Source organism: Leucopleurus acutus (assembly GCF_964270905.1).
Source record: "Leucopleurus acutus genome assembly, chromosome: 13".
In the NCBI taxonomy this organism is placed as follows: domain Eukaryota; kingdom Metazoa; phylum Chordata; class Mammalia; order Artiodactyla; family Delphinidae; genus Leucopleurus; species Leucopleurus acutus.
In genome coordinates, this window is record NC_139155.1 from 63,497,534 (window position 1) to 63,524,375 (window position 26,842).

Below are 26,842 nucleotides of genomic sequence, written 5' to 3' on the forward strand. Positions count from 1 at the left end.
TGGCAAGTGGGGGCTACTTTTCATTGTGCACGTTGTACTGGCTTCTCGTGTTGAGGAGCACAGGCTCTAGGCATACAGGCTTCAGTAGCTGTTGCACATAGGCTCAGTAGTTGTGGCTCGCAGGCTCTAGAGCACAGGCTCAGTAGTTGTGGCACATGGGCTTAGTTGCTCCGCGGCATGTGGGATCTTCCCGGACCAGGGCTCACCACCATGTCCCCTGCATTGGCAGGCAAATTCTTAACCACTGGGCCACCAGGGAAACCCCCATAGTGTATTCTTTTTATATACTGCTGGATTTGATTTACTTTTTTTTTTGAGGATTTTTACATCTGTATTCATGAGGGATATTGGCTTGTGGTTTTCTTTTCTTGTACTGTCTTTATCTGCTTTTGGTATGAGGATCATGCTGGCCTCAAAATGAATTGGGAAATGTTCCCTTTTTTTCTGTTTTCTGGAAGAAATTATATAGAATTGGGGCTATTTTCTCTTTAAATGTTTGGTAGAATATGCCAGTCAAGTCATGTGGGCTGGAGTTTTCTTTTCTTTGCAAAGATTTTAACTAAAAATGCAGTCCCTTTAGTCACTATAGGGCTATTCAGGTCATTTCTTCTAGGTGACCTAGAAACCCCCTAGTCTGTGGTTTTCAATTTCTATTTCATCTAAGTTGTTGGATTTATGTGCACTGAGTTATTTATGGTATTTCCTTATCCTCCTTTTAAGGTTAGTGGTGTCTGTAGTGATGACCCTTCTTCCATTATTATAATTTGTTTCTTCTCTTTTTTCAGTTGTCAGGCTAGCTACCGATTTATCTATTTTATTGATCTTTTTAAAGATCCAATCTGTGGTTTTGCTGATTTTTCTCTGTAGTTTTACAATTCTCTTGTTTTATTTATTTCTTTTCTGACCTTATTATTTCCTTCCTTTTCCTGGCTTTGGGCTTATTTTTCTCCTTTTTCTAGTTTCTTGAGGTAGAAGCTAGGTCATTGATTTGAGACTTTTCTTCTTTTCTTTCTTTCTTTCTTTCTTTCTTTTTTTTAAAGAAAACCTTTATTTTATTTTATTTTTTATTTTTTTTGCCACACTATGAGGCTTGCGGTACCTTAGTTCCCCAACCAGGGATTGAACCCAGGCCCACTGCAGTGAAGGCATGGAGTCTTAACCAGTGGACCACCAGGGAATTCCCCCTTTCTTCTTTTCTAATTTGGCATTTGATGCTATAAATTTCCTCGAAGTCCTGCTTTAGCTGCTTCTGACAAGTTTTGCTATTTTATATTTTCATTTTTATTCAGTTCAAAATATTTTCCAATTTCTGTTGGGACTTCTTCTTTGGCCCATTGATTATTTAAAAGCATGTTGTTTGTTTCCCAAATATTTGGAGATTTTTCCAGTTGTCTTTCTGTTATTGATTCCAGGTTAAATCCATAAGGTCAGAGAACATTGTGCGCTTTTGGTTCTTCTACATTTTTTTGAGATATAATTGACATATAACATTGTATTAGTTTCAGGTATACAACATACTGATTTGATAGTTGTATATATTGCGAGATGATTGCCATGATCAGTCCAGTTAACATCTGTCACCTCACATAGTAACAAAGGTTCCTCTACATTTTTTAAGGTTTTGTTTTATTTTTTTTTGGCTGCATTGGATCTTCATTGCTGCGCACAGGCCTTCTCTAGTTGTGGAGAGTGGGGGCTACTCCTCGTTGCAGTGCGCGGGCTTCCTATTGTGGTGGCCTCTCTTGTTGTGGAGCATGGGCTCTAGGTGCATGGGCTTCAGTAGTTGTGGCACATGGGCTTCAGTAGTTGTGGCTCACAGGCCCTAGAGTGCAGGCTCAGTAGTTGTGGCGCTCAGGCCTAGTTGCTCTGTGGCATGTGGGATCTTCCCAGACCAGGGCTCGAATCTGTGTCCCCTGCATTGACAGGCAGATTGCCAACCACTGCACAGCCAGGGAAGCCCTTAACGTTTGTTTTAAAACACAGGATATGGTCTATCTTGATGAACATTCCATGTATATTTGAGAAGTATGAGTTGTTCTGTTGGTGGAATGTTCACTTCATGTCACCTCAGTCCAGTAGACAGATAGTATTAGGTCTCCTGTACTATTTTCTGGCCATTTGTTGAGTTGATTGCTGAGGAGGAGTTTAAGTCTCTAGCTGTAATTATGTATCTGTCTACTTCTGCTTTCATTTCCATCAGTTTTTCCTTCATGTGTTGTGAAGTTCTGCTGTTAGCGGAGTACGTGTTTAAGACTTTCATGTCTTCTTGATGAATTGATGCCTTGTGTCATTGTGTGTTTTCTTCTCCCTGTTAATAGTCCTTGTTTTGAGGTCTGCTTTCTCTGATAATAATGTATCCATTACACCTTTTTTTTTGTTATTTGTATAGTATATCTTTTATATTTTTACTTTCAATTTATCTATGTTTTTATTTTATTTACTTATTTATTTTTTGGCCACTCTGTGTGGCATGCGGGATCTTACTTCCCTGATCAGGGATCGAACCCATGCCCCCTGCACTGGGAGCATAGAGTCTTAACCACTGGACCACCAGGGAGGTCCTCTATGTTTTTATATTTAAAGTAGGTTTCTTCTAGATAATTTACAGTCGGGCTTTTTAAAAATTAGCTTATAGTTGTTGGGTCTTATAATAGCATGTTGAGAGCATTTACGTTTATTGTAGTCATTTTTATGGTTCTATTTAGGTCTTCCATTTTGTTTTCTCATTTTCCTGATGCTCTGGCCCTCTATCCCTTCTTTCCATCCTTCTTTTGGATTATTTGGATATTTTCAAATACTCTGTTTAAATTTTCTGTTAGCTTTTTGTCTGTATCTCTTATATATTATGTTTTCAATAGTTAGTAGAAGCCTTACATCCATATGGGTCCCCTTACCCTCCCCCCTTCATGTTATAGCTGTCAGATTGCAAACCCCAACAATATACATGTTCGCTTAAGAGGTGGAAATTTGTCTTTTATGTTTACCATTTCTCTTCCTCTATCTTCTTGGAGTTCCACATTTCTTTCTGATCTTTCTTTTGAGCTGTAGAACCTTCTTTAATATTTCTTTTAGGGAATATCTTCCCGCAAGAAATTCTCTTGGCTTTCCTTCACCTGAAAATGCCTTTATTTTGCCTTCATTCCCAAAAGATAATTTGCTGGATATAGAGTTCTTTTGTTTACTCTAAAGATGTTCCACTGTCTTCTGACTTCCATGGTTTCTGATATGAAATTCACGTTCACACAGATGATTATTTCCTATGTGTAATATGCCGTTACTGTCAGGATTTTACTGCTGTTATTTTTCAGCAGTTTAATTATGACATGAGTATGGTTTTCTTTGAGTTTATCCTGCTTATGATTCATTGAGTTCTTGAATTTATACATTTTTGTCTTTTCCCAAATTCGTGACATTTCGGGCATTATTTATTCAGGTAATTTTCCTACCCCATCTCCTTCTCTTGTCCTCAGACTCCCATGCATGAATGTTAGACCTTTTTCTATTATTCTGCAGTCCCTGATGCTCTAATCATTTATTCCAGTCTTTTTTCTTTCTGATCTTATATTGGATAATTTCTTTTGACCAGTCTTCATGTCACTGACTCTCTCCTTTGTCATCTCTGATTCCATTATTGAATGTCTTTGTTTCAGATATTGTATTATTTAGTTCTGGAACTTCCTTTTTTTAAAAAAATTTTTCTCTCCGCTGGGAACTTTCTTTCATTCATTTCAAGTGTGTTTACCTTTGCCTCATGGAGTATAATCATAAAAGCTGCTTTAAAACCCTTATCTGATATTCCCAACATCTGAACTGTCTTGAGGTTGGCATCTGTAAATTGTCGTTTCCTTTGAGAATTGACCTCATTTCGTGGTTCTGTGTGTTGAATAATTTTGTGTTGTATCCTAGGCATACCCTGGACCGGGTATTACATTGGGTCCTCTGGAGAATGTTGAGTTTCGTGTTAACAGGCATTCAACCCAGTTAGATTGTCTCACCCTCTGTGGGCTACAGTTTTACTTTCATTTCCATTTTCAAGGCTCTTGATACACTGCTTTGGGTCTGTCCCACTCACCAGCCACTCTGGGTTCAGCCTGAGACTTGGGCAGTGGTTTAGGTCCTAGTTCAGGTCTTAAAGCTGGTGCTGCTTTGGGTCTATCCCACATGTATGCAGCTCAGAGAAGAGCCTGGGGCTTTTGTGGGTTCATTCACAGAATTAAGGGATCTTTTTCTTTAGCTCTCTCCTCTCTGCCATTCTTATACCCACATAGGATCTGGCAGGGTCCTTTCTCCATGGTTCCTCTGACCAGAACGACAGGGGTCTCTCAGAGTCACTTCTTCCACATAGCTCCGTGTCCAGGGCCCATCCTCAGGGCAGGGCCAAGAGAGAAGAGAAACACAGGCCATCAGGGAGTCAAACCCTAACTTTTTAGAATCTAGGATTCTATTGGCTTTTTGACTATATTTCTTGTATTATATATTATGTTTTTAACTCAATCTAGGACTTAAACTAATCTCAGTGCAGAGAAAAAGTGTCTCTCCAAGTTTTAGCTACCACTGCCTTGCAGCAGTGCAACTTAGACCCACCCTCAAGGCAGTGCCCCAAGACATAAAAATAAAAGCAGGAAGCTTGTGCCCATTCAGATCAATTCTCCAAGTTTTTGCTTGCCTCCAAAGTCTGTCTCCTATTGTTCACTTTTCAGAGTTTTCAAGTAATTGCTGTTTATATTTTGTCTAGAGTTTTTAGTTGCAGTCTGCCAGATAGAGAGGAGAGAGGCTGTAGTGAGCCTGCTTCATCCTGGCCAGAACCAGAAGCCTCTTTAGGTGGTATTAATTTACATTTCTCCATGAGTGAGGTTAAGCATCTTTTCTTATGTTTAAGGGCCATTTTCATATCTTTATTTGTGAATTGTCTATTCATGTCTTTTGCCCAATTTTCTATTTGGTATTTAGTCCTTCTTTAATTTTGAAGACTTTATGTGTTTTAAAGATACTTTGATTTTTATCTCTTTTGATATGTAAAAGTTAAAAAATTTATTGTTAAGTACTTTATCTTCTTAGTTGGTATTGAAAGTGGGATTTTCTGTGACGGGTTATTGGTTGTGTACATGGAACCTGTTGAGTTCTCTTTGCTAGTTTTATTTGCTGCTACTATCACTGAAGTTTTCCTTTAATGTTTGTTTTTTCATTTGTTTGTTTGCTTATTTGTTTTTTGGCCGCGGCCATGGTGCACAGCATGCAGGATCTTAGTTCCGCGAGCAGGGATTGAACCTATGACCCCTGCAGTGGAAGCACAGAGTCTTAACCACTGGACCTCCAGGTAAGTCCTGTTCTTTTAATGTTTGGATCTGTTTTATCATTGATTATCTAGGGCTTTCAATGTATACCATCATGTCATCTGGAAGAGAATTTAACATCTTCTTTTCCAATTCATATGCCTCTAATTGATTTTTCTTGTCTAACTGAATAAGCTTAAACCTCCCATACAATGTTGACTAATATTGTAGACAGTGGGTATCCTGATCGTAATAGAAATACCTCTGATATTTCTTCATAAAGTAATGTGTTGGCTTTAGAACTAAGGAGGGTGTGTGTTTGTGTGTGTGTATGTGTGTGTGTGTATGTATTATAATCATTTTTAAGAAACCCATCAGTTTCTGTTTGCTTAAGTATTTTAATTAAAAATGGGTATTGAGGGCTTCCCTGGTGGCGCAGTGGTTGAGAGTCCGCCGGCCGATGCAGGGGACATGGGTTCGTGCCCCGGTCCGGGAAGATCCCACATGCCGCGGAACGGCTGGGCCCGTGAGCCATGGCCGCTGAGCCTGTGCGTCCGGAGCCTGTGCTCCGCAACAGGAAAGGCCACAACAGTAAGAGGCCTGCGTACCGCAAAAAAAAAAAAAAAAAAATGGGTATTGAATGTTGTCAGAGGCTTTATCAGCATCTATGGAGATAATCATATGCTTTTTCTTTATAAATCTATTAATATGATGTATGACATTAATGGATTTCCTAATTGAACCAACTTTGCATTCTAGGATAAATTCCACTTGGTCAGCATGTATTACGTTCTTAATTTGATGTTGTATTTTGTTTGCTAATATTTTATTTGCTATTTTTGTATGATAAGTGATATCAATCTTTATTTTTCTTCTGACCAAAGCTTTAAATATATCTGATGAATCTTGGTATGTAATGTTGTTTTGTCATTTTAAAAAATTCGTGGTTTAAGTATTTCCCCTTTTACCTAGAAGTCATTTAATAAATTTTTAAAAATGTTTAGTTGGAAAGATCTTTTTGGTTTTTATTTTGTTAATTTTTTGGTTTAATTGCACTGTGATCATAGAATATTGTTTATAATGTTAATATTTCTTCTTTGCGGAACTTACTGATGTTTCGATTGTGACGCAGTATATGATCACAGAGAATGCATTCATGTGCCCTTGAGGAGAAGGTATAGTGTCTGTTGTCAGAGTGTGGCGTTCCCTACAGTTCCATACTGTTTACCTTGTTGAGTCTCTGTCTCCTTACTTATTTTGTCACTTGGTCTGACTTGTACTGACGGTAGTATATTACATTCTCCAATTACTAGTGAGTTTTTTTCTGTGCCTCTTTGCATCTCCTGTAGTTTGTGCTTTATAAAGGTGTTGTTTCTGTTACTTAGTACATAGATGTTCATACATTCATTGTGAACCGCAGCTTAGTATTAGAAAGTGTCTGGCTTTGTCAAATCTGATGCTTTTTGGCTAGAATTAAACTTTTTTTAAAATTAATTAATTAATTTATTTTTGGCTATGTTGGGTCTTTGTTGCTGCACGTGGGCTTTCTCCAGTTGCGGCGAGTGGGGGCTACTCTTTGTTGCAGTGCGCGGGCTTCTCATTGCGGTGGCTTCTCTTGTTGTGGAGCACGGGCTGTAGGCGGGTGGGCTTCGGTAGTTGTGGTGCACGAGCTTAGTTGCTCCGTGGCATGTGGGATCTTCCCAGACCAGGGCTCAAACCTGTGTCCCCTGTATTGGCACATGGATTCTTAACCACTGCACCACCAGGGAAGTCCCTAGAATTAAACTTTGATGTCAGTGTTTCAACTCCTATTTTCTTACTGTTTCCGTTTGCCTGACATACCTTTGTCTATCTTTAACTTCAGCCTTTTGGAATCACTTTAACTTGTTTCTCTTATTGACACATATTCTGAGTATGAGTCCTTTATCAGATATATGTTGCAACTATTTTATCCTTGTTTCTAGCCTCATTTTTTACTTCCTTAATGTCTTTCGAAGAAAATCATGATTTTGAACTTCTTCTGTGTGACACTGGAGTTTATTCATTTTCAGTTCTGTGGAGTATTCTGTCATATGAATGTGCCAGAAGCATCCCATTCTGCAGTTGATGGTTATTTGGGTTGTTTCTGGGTTTTATTATTATGCACAATACTGCTATGAACACTCTTGTACAAGTCTTTGTGTGCAAGTGTGCAAGTTTCTTTAGGGTGTTTAAGCGTGGAGTTGCTGGGCCATAGGGCGTGCCAGGTGGTCCCTGATCATTTTCCACGGTGATTGGTTCCACATAGGCCCCTCCAATGTGGTACACGGCTCCAGTTGCCCCACATCTTGGTCAGCATTTGCCAGGCTGTTTAATTTTTGGCTAATCTGCTAGAAGTGAAGTTATTTCACGCTACGGTTGAACAGGCATTTCCAAGATTATTAATTAGGTTAAACATCTCTTCCTATGTTTGTTGGGTATTTATGTTTCTTGTGAAACATCTGTTCAAGTCTTTTGCTCATTTAACGTTTGGTGTTTGCTTCTTTATGTTATTGACCTGTGTCTTTATCTATTCTGGATACAAGTCCCGTGTGGGTTTGTGGCAAGTGTGGAGTAGTGAGTACTTGTGTTCACCGATGGCGGGCATTTTGCCACATTTGCTTTACTTCTCTGCCTGTGTACTTGTATGTAGCTAGACACAGGTCGAGGATTTTTTTTCTGAAACGTTTGAAAACAGATTGCAGACATAACATTTCATCCCTAAAATACTGTATCCTAGGAATAAGAATACTCTTCTACATAAAATACCATTGTTTTCCCCAAGAAACTTAGCAATATTAATTCTATATTATCTGCAGCCTGTATTCAGATTCCCCCAGTTGTGGCCCCTGTTTCTGATCAGGATGTAATCAAGGTTCACACGTTGCATTTGGTCGACATGCTCTTTAGTCTCTGAATTTAGAAGAGTCACCCTGCTGTTTCTCTCGCTGTTTCTCTTGACCTTGACCTTTGCCATGAGTCTGAGCTGGGTGTCCTGTCTGGGCCCCTGGTGGGTATGTCTGGAGGTTCCCGAACGTTGCTGGCATAGGTGGACGGCGATGGGCCCTCGGGAGATGAGTGATGCAGGCTGTTTACTGCGGGTGGCCTGCTTCAAGGACAGTGCCAGTGGTGACAGCCCGGTGTCCCCTATGAAGGAGCATTTCCTCTGTGATTCATAAACGACCTGTAGGCACAGCAGATCTCCTGCTCCCAATAGCTTTTCCCCAGTCGGATCATTTTCCGGATCTGAGAGGTGATGCTCTCTGCTTGTACATTCAGTTCCATCGTTTTATTTCTTTAAAGCCGTGAAGCGTTATATTTCACAGACCTGAACGCTCTGCTCGGGTCCAGGTCTGCGCCTGCGGTTCCTGGTGCTCCTGGTCCTCGCAGGGCTGGGCCTCCTTGTCTGCTTTTACGAGTGTTGGCTGGGAGCCGGCATTTCTTAGGGTTTTTCCTGTGAATTCACTGAGGCCTGGGTTGAAGGGGTCCTTCTGAGAGATGCACGGCCTGCAGTTGGGGGGCCCCAAGGTGGTGTGATTTGGAGCTGAGAGCTGAGGGCGGTGACGTTCTAGAATCTCCGAGCACAGCTTTGGTTCTGGTTTAGCCTAACACTTGAGCCCATGGCCCCGGGGACCTCATCTGTAGGGGATACTCCTTCGAGATTACCCACCTCCAGAGGGCTCAAACTTTGTCCCTCATGGACCTGAGACTCCAGGTCCCTAGGGCAGCAGGTGCCCTAGGGCAGGGCCAGCTGCAGGCTCTGTGGCCCTTCCCACGCTGCACTCTGCTCCCACACCAGGGTAGTGGGGAGGCCGGGTCCCCCCTCCACAGGAGTAACCCTGCGGCTGTCCTCCGTCTGTGGGCCGGGCCTGGGGGGCTCTGGGGGCATTTGTAGCAATGGTGGAAAGGCTGTCAGACTGTCTCTCTTTTTAATTTTTAAAGGAATGTGTCTTGCAGAACCCAAAGTTGTGCTCCATGGATTAAGTTTCAGGCTCCTTTGCCCTCTGGGTGGGGGGAGAATGACAGGCCAGTGGAGGTGGGGGCAAGGCCAGCGGGGGGCAAGGCCGGTGGGCGGCCATCGTGCTCACCGCTCCGGGCGGCCTGGTGCCAGGAGATAGGATAATACGATTATTCTCAATTAGATTAATAAAGAATAATTAGACGTCATAAATCAAGTCATCATAGAGTATTGTCATGGGAAAAATATGTAGCTAGAATTAATTAGTTTTCAAATAAAGTGTTTACTTTAATTGCTTGAAATGATGGAGCCCTTAATTGCCGAGGCTTCGTCTTGGCCTGAGCGTCCGGCTGTTGTAACAACTTGACGGGTTTATTCCCTACGTCCGGGGAAAACAGTGGAGGAGGACTTGATTTCATCACCTGGGAGCTAGCCTGGTGCGGTGAGGTTGTGGAAACGCCTGTCAGGCCGCAGGCAGGTGGCAGGTGTGGGCTGGGTTTCTGCTGGCGCTGCCCAGGGCCACTGTGCTGCCTCTGTGTGTGTGTGTGTGTGTGTGTGTGTGTGTGTGCGCGCGCGCGCGCGCGTGTGTGTGTGCGTGCGCGCCTGTGTGAGCACGTGTGTGTGTGTTGGGGGGCTGCACGGTGGGAGCCTGTGCAGGGGTGGCCTGTCCCTCTGTCCCCGGAGCCCCTTCCCGACGGCCCACTCTGGCCCTTTCACTTCCCCCCTCTGGCAGCTGTGTGGGCGCCTTCCCCTTGCTGTGTGCAGGCTGGGTGGGGGCTGTCCCAGAGCCCAGCAGGAGAGGCCCCCCCAGCTGCCCCAGCTCCCGGGGGGTCCGCTCCTAGCCGTCCCCTCTACACCCTCGGCCCGGCCCAGGGCCTGCAGGCAGACATACGTGGCCCTGGCTGCCTGTGAAATTGGCGTGGTTGGGGTGGGCTCAGGGGGGGCCCTGGCAGCTTCTCCTTTGGGGTGGGTGGGCCCAGCAGGCCTTACACACAGGACCAGTGATTTGAGGAAGGGTCTGTCCTCTGAGAGCAGCCCTCCAGGGGAGTGGCTGGGTAACTGGGCCCCGCCCCTTGCCCACACACACACCTGTGCCGGCCCTTCTGCCCCTTGGTGGCAGCGTGCAGGCTCTGGAACACTTCGAACCTGAGCCTGGGAGGCCTAGAGCAGCTCACCGGACGGTTCCTTGGGTGGCTGTAACAGTTGGAGGTTGTGATGAGCAGGACCGGGACCCGGCGGGCCATGTTTGCAGCCCATGTGACGAAGACCGTGGACCCCATACACCTCTGACTTGGCTGGGAGGGCTCGTTGGGGAGGGCCCCCTGAGGGAGAAGCTGGAGCGAGGCCTGGGCAGAGGGCAGGACGAGTGCTCCCAGTGTGTGGACAGCTGGGATGAGGAGGACCCTGCCCAAGTTGGTGGGGGGTGTGGGCACTGCTGCCCTTGCCTGGGGACAGTACCTGTTGGGACAGAGGGTGCAGGGGTGGGCAGCATCCAGGGATGCTCGTGTGCCTTCCCAAAGGAGGACAGGTGAGTCATTCACGCCCTTCCTCGGTCCCCAGGTGACAAGCATGGCAACCCCACCGCTCCCACCACCAGACCCCCAGTTTGTCCTCCGAGGCGCCCAGTCGGCGGTGCACACACTGCATTTCTGCGAAGGAGCCCAGGGGCAGGGGCGCCGGCTGCTCCTCTCAGGGTGAGTACCCCCGGCCCAGGGTGAAGTCGGGGGGTAAGGGGCTCAGGCTGCCCATCACCCGGGCACTCGCCCTTTCAGAGCCCTCGACGCGCTGTCCCCTCGGGCCTCCCCCGTGGAGGACGCAGGGACACGGTCTCCGTTAGAGGCGCCAGGCAGCTGGCACTGTCAGTGGCGGCCTCCCCACCTCTCCAGAGAAGAGGCTGCCCAGAGCCCTGCCACCCTCCCTGTAAGAGGAGCACGTGTCCCCTGGTTATGTGTTCAGAGCTGTCCCCTGAGCTGGGAGCTGCTGGCTGGAGCACCTGACCCACCGGCTGCGTGGTGTCCAGCCCGCTCCCCCCCATGCCCGAGCCTGACTGGAGCGTCTCTGAACAGGTCCCTTCGTGGGCTGGTGCACATCTGGAGCCTGCAGACACGGAGGGTGGTCGCCACCCTGGATGGCCATGGGGGCCAGTGTGTGACCTGGCTGCAGACACTGCCCCAGGGGCCCCAGCTCCTCAGGTGAGTCTTGGTGGCAGTGAGCCAGGTTGTGGCCTTCGGGGGGTTCCGTGAGCTTTCCAGGGGAGGCCCTGAAGGCCTCCCCCAGCTGCCAGAACGACCCCAACAGTGGCAGAACCGGGTGACTTGTTGAGGGCAGCGCAGCCCGGGTGTGTGGGCCTTCCGGGCGGGTGCCCATTGAGAAGAGCCCAATGGACGCTTAGGACGGCTCTGTCCGAGCCCACCCTGGCCTGCTGGGGCCCCCAGGGCGAGGGCTGGGGGCCAGTACTTGGAGGAGCCTCCACTTCCCTCCTGCAAGTCGCGGGCCCTGGTGTCCTCATAGCCACTCTGCAGCGCAGCCTTCTCCCTGGCCATGGAGCCACCTTCCTGTGAGGCAGGAAGGACTGGTCGCCAGGGTGGCACAGAGCTGAACCTAAAGCTCACCCAGGCTGATGGGGCCCCACTCCCTGCCCAGTGCGGCTGCCCCAGGGGGGACTGGGAGGCCGTGCAGGTGCCAGGGTCGTGGAACTCTGGGCTGCCAGTGTGGGTGGGTGGGAGATGGCAGAGCGAGGGGTCTGGCCCCTGGCAGAGGAGATTGCATGTGTTGACACCATGGTGGGCTGGGACTGGGGAGTCTGGGGGCTGGGTAGCAGTGAGGGAGGGTCCTGTGGAGGTGACGGGCTGGGACCCCAGGTGGGAGGTGGGCCAGGAGGCAGCAAGAGGGCGCTGGTGGGTGAGGGAGTAAGTCAGGGGGCTTCCCTCCTTCCCCTGGAGAGGGGGATGGTGAGGGAAGGGCACGGACAGGAGGGAGCGGGGGCCACCTGGCAGCCAGAGCGACTGCTATCTGGGGCGGCCCTGACATCTGCCCCTGTACAGGGGTCCCAGCTCTCCCACCCCCGTCAGAAATCTGCCAAGTCAAAGAGGGCTTTCCCCGGCGCCCTCTGCCCCAGGACTCCCAGATGGTCCTGCTCTCCTGCTCCAGACTTGGAGCTTGGACACCTGGGCACCGTGGAGCCCAGTCCCCATTAAACAAGGCCTCTTGGGCCCCCAGTGGCTTCAAAGCACTTTTGTGTGGGACTGAAGCCGCTCCCACTCCCTGCAGGTGGCTGAGGCCCCAGGAGTCCTGGAGGCTGTACCCTGGGCGTGTGTGCTTGTCCATCCATCTCAGAGCCTCGCTCCTTCCCTGCCCAGTTGCCCAGACGCACCCCTCACTGCAGGGCCCTCACGTGGCTTTGCTCTTTCCCTGATGATTAGAGTGGATGCTGTGTCTGAAGACCCCACAAGGCTGCTGGAAACTTCCTCCTGAGATTTGAGCCGAGGTGTAAGCCCTTCTGGACCTCATGCTCCTCTGTGCACCTTGGGCTGGCCTTGGGGAGCCTCAGGCCGGGAGTTCCACCCCTTGGAGAGCTGGCTGGTGCTGTGCAGGGTGGCAACTCCAAGGGCACCCTGCGCATGTGCACGATGGATGGCGCTGTGGGGGCCCCCCGCCTAGGCAGGCGCAGACCACGCAGGTGCTTGGATGCTGCACTAGAGGCCGGGGCCCAGCTGTGTTTGGAAGTCAAGCCTCCAAAGTGGCCCTTGAGGGGGAAGGTGCCCTTTCATGTCAAGGGGCCGGAGGACAAAGCTGGGAGCCAGGGCTCTGCAGACACCCCAGCCACACCTGTACCCCTGAGGATGCACCTGTGCCTCTACAGCTGCCTGGGTGGGCTTGTTTCCTTCTTCCTTTATTGGGAGGCGTGATGTACTTACAGGAAGGTGCATAAGACGAGTTTCAGACCATCTTGTCATGGGTGGACACCTGGGCAGCCACTGCCCGCCCCACGCCCACCCAGCGGCCTGTCCTCATCCTCAGGAGGCAGCCCCTCCACCTCATGCTTGCTTTACCGTCTGAATATGCATCTCCAAAAAGCATAGACTCATTTTATGTTTTTTTTCTTTTAACCTAAATGGAGCGACATGGAGCAGCTTCCTTTGTGTCTGATTCTGTGTTTGCGAGACCCGCCAGGGTGTGCACGGCTGCAGTGTGTCGTGTGGGACTTTCTGTCTTATTCCTCTGGACGTGTGTACCCAGATTCCTCACCTTTCTGTGTCGGTGGAGATCTGGGTTGTCCACTTGGAGCTGTTGTGGATGAGGCTTGAGAAGACTCCCACCGGGCATCCCGGTGCTGGGGGCCCCCGGATCCAGTGGTGGGGCTGCTCGGAGGCCACCAGTGTCCTTGAAGGGGCTCCCACTGGCCACTCTGGGATGGTTAGGGCACAAAAATCAATGAGAACTCTGGGTGATGACCCATCAGTAACACAGGAATGTGTGAGTCCAGACTGATGGGAGGAGGGGAGAGAAGAGGCGAGAGCCCGCTGTCTGGTGGGTGTGCCTTGTGGACATGGAAGATGACCGTCTGCAGGGCTGGCGGGCAGCACCACTGTGGGTGGAGGCGCTGGGTCATCTGAGGCCAGGGTGGCGGATGTCACAGTGTCTTTCCCAGAAGTGCCCACGGCAGGGGGAGGGGCTTTGAGTGAACACACCTGGCGGGCGCCTCTGTCCAGGTGATCAGGGTGGGCAGTCGGCCTTATGTGCAGTGTCATCCCCTTGCTGTCCTCCCCAAACGTGGAAGTGTCACCCTGGGGATGACACACACACACACAAGGGACAGGGAAAGGCGTGGCCCGTCCAGTCCAAGGGCCTGGTGAGCGCTGACCAGCCCAGTGTTTGTCCCGGGGCCCCGAGCTCGCCTCTCTGTGACTGGCACTGATCCACATGGGCTGTGCCAGGGTCCCTCGCTGTGGGGGAAAGCGTGGAGGTGGCGGCGCAGCTGGGCGCGTGTACAGCGTTAGCAGTTAGGGGTCCAGGCGAAGGAGGCAGGGAGCCACTGTTTTGGGGGTTCCTTAGATACAGGACAGCCCTCCCTCCCTGTGTGGGTGCCCTTGGCCGGCGCCGGCGCCTCTGTGTGAGAGCACGGTTCCCACTGCTGCTTCTCTCCTGAGCTCCACTCAGACACGGTGTCGAGAGGCCTCACGTTCTCTCTCTCCCGCGTCGCTGCCGCTTCAGGCCGAATGACTCCTGCTCCCCAGGGTCCAGGCACATCCTGCCAACACCAGCGGTTCTCCAGACAGAGCTGGGGTCTGGATCAGGATCGGGTGCCCTGGGTCTACCTGGGAGGCATCCATCCACGCAGCACCGAGGTCTCCCAATGGTGCAGGTAGATTCCGGGCCCCGCGTGCCCTCCTGTCCCCTTCCACAGCTCCAGGACTGGCCCACTGTCCTGTCTCCTTCGTCCCCACTGGCCTATGCTGCTGCTTCTTCCCTTGTTTGTCTGGACCTCACCCCTTGGGAGGAGGATGGGAGGGCGGTTCTGTGGGGTGACCCTCATGTCGGCTCAGCTCCGGGGTTTCTTGGGGTCAGACTGGGGAGGTGGGCTTTTGGGAGGAAACCCTTCTCATCCCCTTGTCAGGGGTCTGGAACATCTGTGGGGCTCATCCACCTGGGGAGTGTGTCCACGGTGTCCCACCGGCAGGGACCGTTCCCTCTGCCTCCTAGACTCCTAGGAAATGAGTCCTGAGGCCCAGCGAGGAGCATTTCTGGTGAGTGTTAGAGCCGCGCAGTGGACAGTGAGCCTCAGGGCTGCAGATACCCCGTCCCTCCGTCCTCAGCGTCCGCCCAGGGGCTCTGCCCCCACAGCTGTGCCTGGGCTGATCTCACGGGGAGATCACTGGAACTCTTCTGTTTAATGGGAATTCTCCTCCCTGTGTATATATGTGTTCACTCATGGGTCTGAGCTCGTGGAGATTTCTTTTATTCTTGGGTTAGAATTTCATTCTACCCACAACACACTGACATTTGTCCTCACCTGGGAGGGTCACGGCCCGTCTCCTCTTATTTTGGCAGCCAGGGCCGCGACCTGAAGCTGTGCGTGTGGGACCTGGCGGAGGGCAGGAACGCCGTCGTGGACTCCGTACTCTTGGAGAGCGTGGGCTTCTGCAGGGGCTCTGTGCTGGCTGGGGGCCTGCAGCGCTGGTTGCTGGCTGTGCCGGGGAGAGGCAGCGATGAGGTGAGTGAGCCCATTCACCCTTGGCCCCTGGCTGCAGGAGTGCTGTGCCCCGAGCGGCTCCTCAGGCCAACCTTGGCCTGGTCACCTGAGGTGGCCCTGGCGCTAGGGGTCGGGAAAGGGGCCCGAAGTGGGCCAAGGTCTCTGGGAGGCCCTGGCACCCAGCCAGGAGCAGCACGGGATGGACAAGGTCAGGGCCCGAGGCTGTCAGGGGCCTTGGGAGCAGGCAGGCATGGAGGGAAGCCCCAGGCAGACCCCATGAGGTCGAGATAGGCCTCAGAGTCAGGACAGCAGGGGAGGGCAGCCTTTTGGGGTCAGAACTGGGCACTGGCGTGAGAGGTCTTGGGCAGGGCTGAGACACAGGGTGTAAGGGCTGGCACCAGGGTGGCAATCGCAGTCACAGATGAGCGGGGCCCGTCAGAGGACAGGGCTCCTGGGGGCAGTGGGTGGGATGGATCCCCAAGGTCACTGTCAGATGGAGTTCAGGCTGAGTGTCCAGCAGTGATCTGTGGCAGGGACTGGTCAGTCTGGACAGTGGTGTTCACACCCCAGGGACAGAAGAGGCAGAATCCCCAGGGGAAGCAGAGCCCAGGACGGGGTGCCGGTGGGGAGCGCCGAGGGCAGGGGGATTGGGGTGCTGGAGGCAGTGGGGGAAGGAGCCCCAAGTGCAGCGGGATGGCCTGGTGGGTGGGGGCCTGGGGGCGCCGAGAGTGGGCGTGGGCCTAGGGTACATGTGCAGGGGGAGGGAGGCCCCTGCCTACCGCCCACGCCCCGTCCTTCCCGTGTCCCCTGCTGCCCTGAGGGCCTATGCGGCGGGCGGGGCTGGGCAGGGACGCAAGCCTTGCACCCGGGAAGTTTGGCCCCCACCCAAGAGGAGTCGTGAGTCTTAAAGCAGATTCAGCTCATAAATAATGAGGCAGGAACAGGCATCTATTTGTTCATGATGGCGTTTAAGTCACCAATTAGGAGCTACATGCGATTTTCTTGCCAGTTTGCCAAAAACCTGTTAAAAGTTTTATTAACGTGAAAAGAGAGGGCTCTGCTTTCTCCTGGTGGCAGCAGCGGGGTGGCGCCGAGCCTCCTCAGTGGTGGGGGCCAGACCACACTTCCGCTGAGGTTGCCTTCCGCTTCCCCCGCCAGCCTGGCCCAAGACTGCTCATCCCCTCTGCTTCTCTCCAGCTCCCCAGCTTCTGGTACACCACCACCCCCCTGCCCGGGAGCCACAGGTCTGGGAACCTTGCATATCCTGGGAAAAGGGCTGTTTTCCATGTTCCCACCTGGAATCAGCAGCACTGGCCTGTGCCCAGACAGAGCCAGGCCCGGCCGTCTGGGTGGCCACACTTGCCCGAACCAAACATTTTTCCTTCTGGAAACAAAACTTGCCCTTGAATGCCAGGTGGAAGCATCCTGGTGTGAGGAAGGCCCCGGCAGAGTGCAGAGCCCTTCCTGGGACCACAAGGACCAAGGGGCACTTGTTCTGGATGCCAGCACTGTGCCCCCTCTCATGGCGCCTAGCCCAGGCCTGGGCTGCCCTGGTGTCGCCCTCACTCTGGGCCACTCACCTCTGCCCGATCCCCCCGCCCTCGCGTCTCTCCTCACTGCCACCAGAGGGGTCTTCCTGAGCCCCCAGATCAGGGGTGGGGGCATCCCTCTCTGACCCTGGACCCCACTCCCCCATCGCCCAGCAGTTTGTCCTCCTGACGTAGTGACGTTTCAGGAAGCTGGCGTCGGAGCAGAAATAGGAAGGCAGGCATCCAGCCCCCAGCACCACGTTCCTTGACCTTCTAGGTCCCCCGCCTTGGCTGGGACGGGCTTGGGTGCCTGAGGCCCAGCCAGTCCCCACCCCTGCCTCCCTCCCGCTGACTTCGGGGGACAGAAGGGCTCCGAGGCCCCCTCCTCTTTGGTTTGCTTGGTCACTTCTGGGCCACACTCCATGCCACCGCATCCTCCTGTACCTCCTTCATTTTGCTGGAGCTTCCCCTGAGCTTCGTGTGTGCTACAGGAACTCCTTTTAGCAGCCTCTAATTCATGGCGGGATGACGCTCACGTCACTTAGGTCCTTTTCCGTCTCTTTGGGGTAGTAAGAACGAGGTGTCTGGGGTAGGTGCTGGCCCTGCAGGCAGTGTGATACGGGCAGAGGGAGCTGTGTGTGCATGTGTGTGGGCATGTGTGTACACGCATGTGCACGTGCGTTAGTGAGAGCAGCAGCAGGGCTACACCCGTTCCACACTGTGTATTTACACCTTGAGTTCACCCTGGGGTTTCCTCCTGGGGGTTCTGTGCCCCAGGTGTCAGAAGTGGACCAGCAGGTGTAGGTTCTGTCCCCTCTATGCCCCATCACGTCTGGACCTCAGACTCCTCATCTGCAAACCTGGGGCTGCCCCGTGTCGACGAGGGGTGCCTTGCAGCTCTGCGGTGCACACACTGTTGTTGGTGGAGTGTCCCCAGGAGGGTGGCTGGAGCCACCAGGTGGGGACATGTCACCCAGCCAGGCGCAGGAGGGGCTGTGTCACCGTCAGGCGACACTGAGCACAGGCCGCACACGGTGGAGGAGCAGGCGCTGGGGCCCCAGGTGTGCAGGTCTGGGTGCCATGCGACAGTCCTGGAGGGCTCAGGGTCATCCACGTGTGGGGCCTGACAGGGAAGGAGTGCCAGGAGGAGGGCGGGAGGCCGAGTGAGCTGAGTCAGCGCCGTGGGCCAGGCTGCCTGCTTGGCCAAGAGGTCAACGCAGAGGAGGCCTGAGGTAGCTGCGGGGCAGTGACACCGCTTGAGGGACCTGCCAGTCACTCACGAGTGACGCGTGCATTCCACACAGCCCGGCAGTCCCCGAGCCCAGGAGCCCGTGGGTCAATGCGGGAGGCACGGCCTGGGTTCCCGAAGGCGCAGACAGGCCCACAGTGGCCGGGCTGAGGCCACAAGAGTCTCCTGTTTGTGCAGCACAGACTTGACTTGGCTCTGGCCCAACTCAGCTTGTTTTCTTACTGTCAGGTTCAGATTCTGGAGATGCCGTCCAAGACGTCAGTGTGCTCCCTGAAGCCCGAGGCACAGGCCAGGCTGGGCATGCCCATGTGCCTGCAGCTCTGGCAGGTAAGGCCCAGCGCCCGCCAGCCACGCCCACCGACCACACCTGCCGGCCACGCCCGCCAGGTGTGAATCATGCCCATTAGGGACTTGGTTCCTCATCACCTACGGGCACTGGCCCCTGGGAGGCGTGTGCACAGCGTCCTCCTCAGCCTTGGTGTCCCCAGCCCTCTAGCCCTCCTGCTGCGAGGACGCCTACAGACCCTTTGGGGATGCCGGGCTCGTCCTCATCTTCGCAGGGCGGTGTGGGAGACAGCAACCCCCTCCTGGGGGAGCCACATGCTCCCCTCTGGTCTGCTCACCGGCGCGGCCTGGCGTGGGGCCGGGAGGGGGTGCTGACTAACCCTGCAAGCCTGCACGGCCCCTGCGTCGCCAGGATTAATTTTTGTTACTTCTTTGCCTTGTTGAGGCTGGAGTGGGCTTAATGTGCTGGCTTTCCCTGCGGCCACACTTGGAATTTCTGATCCACGCCATTTCCTTCTTTCTTGGCTGTTCTCTCTGATTAGAGAGGGTCTGGAGGCATCTCCTGAGGCTGCGGCAGAAGCCGGGGGGCAGCGGAGTCACAGGCCTGAGTCCCTGCAGGATGGGTTCTGGCTCTGGGGCTGAGCGCGAGGCCTGGGAGGGACCCTCCTGACCAGAGGGGCAGCTTCCCACCCCCAGCGGTCAGCACTAGCTCAAAATGGGCGTCTGCTCCTGGGGGCAGCAGAGCAGATGGTCCGGTGCATTCATGTGGAAAGAGTCTCGGCAGCGTCTTTACAGCTGCAGAAGCCATGGGGAGCAGGTCACTGACCAGGGCTGTCTCGGACCGCTGCCTGCGGCCTGTTTTTCAGCTCCGATCAGCTCACCTATGCCTCCTCAGAGCCACCCCGGGCTGCCTGGGACCAGGGGGAGGCCGTTCCTGCCCCTGCTGTGACTCTCCATACGAACCCGGCCAGGCTCGCATGGTTTGGAGGTGTCTGTGTGCCCGCAGGGTCCCTGGGCCCAGCTCTTGTCCCTCCAGGGCCCTGCCCTGTCTTGCAGTTGGTGTCCCTGCCATCTCTGAACTGAGAGAAGCCCATGGGGGAGGGGCGTGAGGAAGTGGGGGCTCTGAGACTCACCTGGATGGCAAAGCTGCTGGTGCCAGCAGGCAGGGGTGGGGGGGGCGCCTGGAGGGGCAGCGGAGGCTGTGGAGGTGGCCTGGTGCTCACAGGCCCCGGGCGGGACGGGGCTGCATCCGCTCACCCTCCCTCCCTGGAGATGCTGTCATTGCCTAATCATGTAAGAATTCCATCAGAAAAATGTGCAGAAATGGGATGTACAAACTTGTCAAGGTAATTGACGTGGTTGACAGAAGGACAAATCGAGTTGTGTTAGTTGATACAGATCCAGCGCAAAGCATCCTGTTAAGAAAAGACTATGCTGATTTGAAATGTCCCTTTATTCCTCGCCAAGCCTGGAGGTCCAGGTTATAGCTTATTGATCTGAGTGTGGCAGAGTGGCCCAATGTGGGATTCCTTTCTGAAACATTCAGAGATTTCTTGTTTTGCTCCTGAGAGTGGATGGCCTGTGTTGTTAGGATGATTGTCATGTAGGAGGTCAGAGGTTGTCCACACCAACCCTCAGAGCAGGTCCTCCAGTGTCCCCCCCACGCCCCCAGCTAAGGGCTCCCCGGGGAACCTCGAGGTGCTGGGGGGCGCCTCGGGCTGGCACACCTGGGGTGGGGACGGGAACGCAGAGCAAGCAGAAGTCAGCCTGGCACCAAGGGCGTGGTCGCCAGAGGACTGAGGCCCCAGAGCCCTGACCCGCCTGCAGGGTCTATCCTGGGGGGCCGCAGGGACCCTGTGTGCTAGGAGAGAAGGTGGAGGGGCCTCAGTGCAGGGACAGAGCCTGGCACGGGGCCCTGTGGCTGGTCTGGCTCTTGCCCTGGCCGCCCTGTGTGCCTGCACAGGGGGCTCAGTGGTGTGCAGCCCCCGCTCCAGCCTAGGCACTCAGAGCTCCCAGACCGTAGGCAGTGGGGGAGCCCTGGATGCAGGAGGAACATGCAGGGTGGCGGCTGGGGAGCAGGCTGGGCCAGGCAGTGCGGTGGGAAGCTGGTGGGAGGACACAGCAGTGCCCCAAGGGGGATGGACCCGAGGGGGCCCCGGCAAGTTCCTCACAGCTGCTTTCTTGGACTCCTCCTTCCTGCTTGTTTTTGGGAGCACATGTTATCATCAGAAAAAAGGGCTTGTGGGAGGCGTCCTCCAGATCCCAGAGCTGGTCTGTACGGGGCTCCCCTGGCTCCCCTCACTCTGCGGGGCCCTGAGACATACCCCTCACACCAAGCACGGCGAGCTCTGCTTCCTGGGGTTCAGGACGTAGCTAGCGTCCACTCATGTTAGACGCTCACGGTGTGCAACACCTGGGCATGGAGCCCCTCTGGGTGGGCAGCGAGCTCCAGCAGGTGGGCCAGGAGGGCCCGCCTGGGTGCTGTCGGCCACGCCTAGGCACGCGGCTCAGCACCAGCCTTGCCTGCCAGCAGCGGGTCCCCATTGGAGCTGCAGGCGACCCTGGAGGCAGCCTTGCTGGCGGCCCCCAGGCCCTGTGCTCACCGCTGGCCATCCAGGGTTTGAGGGCGGCCGGCTGAGCTCCTGGCCTCGGGAAATCCTCCACTGGCAGGGGGCGCTTGGTCGTTTCTGAGCCCCGGGAGCTCAGTGGAGAGCAAAGGTGCCGGGTCTGGCGGCAGTCCCGGGACTGGGCACCAAGCACGGGGCGGCCGCTCTCAGTCGGTGCCAGGCCGACCCAGGGTCCCCATGCTCCCCTGCAGGCGGCTGCACAGCCCTCTGACCCACGCCCTCATCCATCACGCGGCTCGGCCGGCAAGGCGCTGACTCTGCAGCCTTGACGGTTGGGGGGCTTCCGCGGCGACGTTGACAAAGTACAGAAGGTTCATTTTTCATTGAGACGGAGCTCGAGATTTTCTTTGGCCGGCAGTTCTAGACAGGTGGCCGGCCCCGCCCAGGGGTGGCCGCACGTCTTGGCCGGTGGGAAGGAGTGGGAGGACCAGCCAGTGTCCCAGACCCCGACGGCAGGCACCCCACCCAGCCCGCACTGGCCCCAGTCTGGGTGTCGGCCCCCTGGGGGTGTGCAGACCCCCCAGGGCTCAGTGGAGAAGGCGGCCTATCTCAAGCTCCTTCTCCTCCAGAAGGCCCGGGACCCCCGAGCATCCCCCAGCTGACAGCGAGCTGTCCCCGCAGGCTGACTCCAGTCCCCGCCCTCTCCTCCTGGCTGGCTACGAGGACGGCTCAGTGGCCCTGTGGGACGTCTCCTCACGGAAAGTGTGCAGCCGCGTCTCCTGCCACACAGAGCCCGTCATGGGTCTGGACTTCGACTCCCAGGAGGCCAGGGGCGTCTCAGGCTCTGCGGAGAAGACGCTGGCCGTCTGGAGCCTGGATGAGCAGCAGGCCCTGCAGGTCAGTGGGCCAGGCCCGAGGTGTCATTTATCCTGCTCTGCGCCAACAGTCTGATGGGCTGGAACAATATTTAGGCATGAAGAGGACTTGTGGCAGGTCCGCAGTTAATTAATCATCGGACCCGGCGCGGGCGGGCCTGGCGGGCGGCAGTAGAGGGGCTGGCGCTCGTGAGCCATTCACAGGGTTTGGGTTTCCCTCAGACCTTGGCTAATAGCGGTCACGTCTCGTCCATCTAGAGGAAAGGCATGTAGAATCCAGGACTGTGCAAGCCCGTTTGCAAAACTCAGAGGAATTTGGTCAGTAAGGAACTGATCAATCAAAAAGAAAAAAAAAAAAGAAAAAACCCCAAACCCTACATGGAGAAATCCCTTAGTGAGGCCCCTGTGGCTGTCTGCAAGCTGCCCGGGGGCAGTGGGAGGGCCGTAACGGCTCAGTGGCTTCCCATCCCACGTGGCTGGGGGCCCTTCGGGGCCACATCTGGGTGCCCAGTGCTCAGCCCTGTTGGGAGGGGGTGATGGAGTTGGCCGGGAGGGGAGCCTCCTGGCCAGGCCTCAGATGGGTGAGGTCCTGGGGAGTGAGGTGCTGGGTGTGCCCTGTGCCTGTCAGCCCCCTGAGGGTGACCTGAGTGCACACTGGCTTCTGGGCGGGGGCGCCCCTATTAGCCAGGAAGCCTCAGAAGGCTGAGACCTGACCACGGCCGGCTCTGCGAGCCCAGGTCTGGTGGGGGAGTGGGGCCCCAGTGGGGAGCCGTGTATCCCACCTCCTGGAGCTCTGGAGGACAGGGCCTGTGGCTATGCCCTCTACAGGGGCTGCGTGGTCCAGGCTTCCCTGCAGACAGGAGACCGCAGGAAGAGGGCATCTCTCGGGCCCTCCCCAGATGGGAGGCCTTGCCCAGCAGCCCGGGGCCCCCACAGCCAGGGAAGAGGCTCTGTGCACTTGGGTGGGTGGGAGAGGGCAGGCATGGGTGAAAATCGGGAGAGACTGCCATGCCCAGCGGACATTGCCATGCCCTGGGTGCAGGATAGCAAGGGGCAGGGCTATCAGGGGTGGGTGAGGGGTCCTGGGCAGGAGCTAGGGGCCAAGGGCGGACTCAGCAGGGAGATCTTCTATGCGGCAGCTGGAGGGACCGCTCTAGCTTCCTAAAAAGCACAGTCCATGGGAGGACCAAGCTAGAACCAGAGCGAGTGGCCATGGCTGCAGGGTCTGGGAAGGGTCCTGAGGGGCGAGCAGCCCTGTGGAGTCCCGGGGAGGGGGGAGGGAGAGGGAGGGAGGGGTCATGTGACACATGAGGACAAGGCAGGTGTTCCAACTTCCTTGGCATCACCTCCTGCCCCCCACGCCCCCCCCCCCCCCCCACTGCAGACCAGCCTGTGCCACGCTCGCCTGACTTGCAGTAAAGCAGCTTCCCGTCCGTCTTCCTGTCCGGTGTCCCAGGGAGTCCACAGAGGCCCTGCAGGATGGGGTCAAACAGGCCTCCCTACGGGGCTGGGGCCGGCTGTGGGGGTGGAGCTTCTCCAGCCTCCATTCCAGAGGAAGCATCTCCAAGGCCTTGAAGTCCTGGATGTGGGTGGTGGGAGTGGAAGTCACCATGGTGCTCATCTTTAGAAATGGGGCGGAGCCACGTGGTGCTGGGTCTTCATGTTCTGAGCCGTCAAGGACACAGAGCCTGGCCAGGTGGGCATCGGGGTTCCCCCCACACCCTCCTCTGCTCCTGCCTGGTGGGAACCAGGCAGCGACCCCCACCCCCATGAGGTCCAGTGCTCTGTCCTGCTGTGGCTTCAACTTCAGCCCAACTTTGCAAATGCCTAGAGACCCAGGTGGCTCTCCTGAGGGCCCCACTGACTGCAGTGCCCCCAGGCCCTGCCCCCAGGACCTAGGAAGAGGCCCCTCCTGCCGTCCTGGCCCAGGTCGGCCTGGTCTCCCCTGGCCTGTTGGAGAAACAGCTGCAGGAACTTCAGACTTAAATTTATGGGGCATGTTCCAGCTCAGAGCTGGAGGTTCACTGTGCATATGAATTGGAAAGTCAGAGCATAGGGAGTCCAGGCCAGCCGGGAGGTTGGTGGAGGCCGTGCCGCGGCCAGGGCCTCTCTTAGCGTGCATCCTAGGAGGCGCCGCTCCTCCCTCCGACTGCCCACTGTGGCCTCGCTGGAGACATCCATGTCCCCAGAGGCCCAGACACCTTCAGGTCCTGGAACGCAGGCCTCAAGGAGGAGGTGTCAGGGCCTCGAGGGCCTCAGCGTCGCGGTGTCCGCAGGCACCTCTCCCTGGGCCCTCGGTGCCGCAACTGGCCCTGAGGCGCTGGCCGTGGAGCCATGTGGGCAAAGATGTGCCTTACCTCGCGGCAGCAGCTCTAATGAGCCCAAATCAATCTCCCCGGGCGGGTGGGCGGGCGGGCGCTGCAGAGGCGCAGATGGGGCTCCTGCGTGGAGTGAGGGTAATGGGAACCAGATGGGGCCGTGCTGCGCGCGCATTCCTGGCACCTGAGGTCATGTGCTGCGAGAGCCGCTGGTGGCCGGGATCCTTCCTGGAGGGTCCTGGTCCGAGACGGGCTTGGCCAGAGGCCGCGGCGGTAACTGGAGCCTTCGGCCACCCTCTCTAGGACGTTGGACGCTCACCCACCTGTAGGGGCTGCTCGCTCTGCTCCCCTCGAGCCCGGGGTCTGGGCCTTGGCTGTCGTCAGACACAGGTGGTGTACAGACCTGCCCTCCCTCCCACACTTGGGGCAGGGTCCACGGCCTTGAAGCAGGGGCTGATTTACGGCCAGTGGTATTTCTAGGCCCTGAAGTAATAACTAGGCCCCCACCCCAGCCAACCCAGGCTGGAGTCAGACGACCACTCCCCCCCATCACGCCCACGGCTGGTCGGCCAGGCGTCCCCTCCTCCCTGCTGCGTGGCCGTTGCCCGCCTGCTCCCCAGCCCTGCCGGGGGCTTCCCTCTAAAGTGTCAGCAGCTGGTGACACTTGGGCTGGTGCAAGGGAGACCATGGGGCCCCGAGCTGAGGAGCTATGGGCACAACACCATCCCCACCCCCACACACACATATCTCGGGACACCATGGGCGGGGCTCCGGCCGCCTTGACCATACATGGGTGCTGTGGGCCCCGATAGGACTGGTCTCGTCCAGTCCAGGTCCCCACTGAAAGGGCCTTGTGCCTTGATTCTGAGCTTCCAGGAGGGGCTGCGAGGGTGGGGGTGCATCACTCCTGTCCCCTTTCCCCTGGGCCGTCCTGGGCATCTCAGCCCCTCCCAGGTGGCAACACTGGCATGCATGCGCTCCGCTCCGCACCCGACTCGCAGCCAGCCGCACAAAGACCACTGCTCAGGCTGCTCTGCAACTTCCCGGCCACCACCTGGGCTCCCGGCTCCACCAGCAGACAGCAGATTTGGGGAGCCCTTTACTCCCTGGGAAACATCCCCGTTGTTAACAAATCCACCTTGAAGCAGGGCCCCGAGTGGGTTCCGGCGCACCCACTGCTCCGAGCCCAGGGCGGAGTTCCTGGGAGAGGAAGAGTCGGGGGCTGTGAGTCACCTTGTCCTTGCCCATGAGTTGGGGCTCAGGCTGACGCACCCCTGCTGCGGGCACACGTGTGGGCTTTGCCTTCTCATGCGGGCATGGCTGCACCAGCTTCCAAGGGAGGGGGCGGTGGGGGTGAGGGCCGTGCTGGGCACCCACCCAGTGAGTGGGTTATGGCTGCTTGTGTGCAGCACAGACAGGAAGCACTGAACCTGGATTCCTCTGGACAAGAGCACTGGAGTGGCAGAGAGCGCGGGACATGCAGGGATGCTGCTGGTCGCCATGGACGGAGAAGGGGCCCGGGACATCACGGGCCTGGGCACTGGACAGAGGCCGCAGGAAGGCAGGGCAGGCGTGCGTGTAGGGGCTGGATGGGTCGCGCAGGGGCACTGCCCATGTGCTGGCTGCACTGACCTTTTTCAGTTGTTTGTGATTGCATCCCTGCTTTATGTGCAGGGCTGTCCTGTCCATTCCTGATCAGGCTTACGTTTGTTTTCTTTAAACATCTTTTCCCCATTTCCCGTCTACCTTTCTCTTCCTCCCCTGAGTCCTCCAGGCTCGATGTGCAGCTCTGACCGGGATTCATCACACTCACTTCCGGGCGCCCGATTTTTCTTTGTTCTCTGACTGCGGAGCTGATCAGAGTGTTTTTATGTTTCCAAATGTTTGATTCTTTCCCCAGTTATTTTTTATTTCTAGGCTTCTAACTTGATCCATTTGTGGTTGGAGAACTAGTTCTGAGTGATAGCAGCTCCCTGAAATGCCAGTAGGTTCCCGTGGCCCCCGTGCTTGGAAAGAGGTATTTCTGCTGCCCACAACCCAGCTGCCCCTCAGGCAGCCGTGTGGTTCATGTGGGCCACGTGGGTCGAAAGCCATGCCTGCCCCGGCCTCTGGGGGGTGCTTTTGCTGGGTCCATCTTGGTGACTTTCCTGGGTCCTGTGTGTTCTTAGTCTGCATTTTGAATCTTCCTGGGGGGTTGAACTCTTGTTATCTCTGGGAAGGATTTTTGCCTGAAAGCCCATTTCAGCAGCGCTTCACATGGCTCAGGCCAGGTGTCTTCTGGCTGCTACTTCCTTCTGTAGCTTTTTTCCATCTTTCACCTTCAGCCTCCCTTCACACACAGGCGTCCCCCTCGTGGGCCAGCCGCGCACACGACCTCATTGCACGGGTTCTGTTTTGTCCCGTGTGCGCTGCCTGGCCGTCTTGTCGGGCCCTCTAGTGGGGCTCTGCTTTTTCATGCTTTGCGACAACCTCTGCCTTTTCTCTGGAGCACTTGGTTGGCTTCCTTCGTGTGCTTTGAAGACACGTGGTCTCCGGTGACCCCCGTCTGCTGGGGACTCGTGGCGTCTGGTCCTCACT

The 26,842-nt window shown here is 55.3% G+C and overlaps 1 protein-coding gene across 1 annotated transcript in view; it reads left to right on the forward strand.

Moving 5' to 3' along the window:
- GNB1L (G protein subunit beta 1 like) overlaps nucleotides 1-26,842 on the forward strand; it is a 44,484-nt gene that overhangs the window by 12,781 nt on the left and 4,861 nt on the right. The window contains exons 2-7 of the mRNA XM_082852990.1: nucleotides 5,233-5,317; nucleotides 10,810-10,943; nucleotides 11,316-11,441; nucleotides 15,301-15,463; nucleotides 18,449-18,547; nucleotides 21,754-21,969. Of these exons, the coding sequence (XP_082709116.1) occupies nucleotides 10,819-10,943; nucleotides 11,316-11,441; nucleotides 15,301-15,463; nucleotides 18,449-18,547; nucleotides 21,754-21,969 (729 nt within the window). The 5' untranslated portion in view covers nucleotides 5,233-5,317; nucleotides 10,810-10,818. The remainder of the gene's footprint in view (nucleotides 1-5,232; nucleotides 5,318-10,809; nucleotides 10,944-11,315; nucleotides 11,442-15,300; nucleotides 15,464-18,448; nucleotides 18,548-21,753; nucleotides 21,970-26,842) is intronic.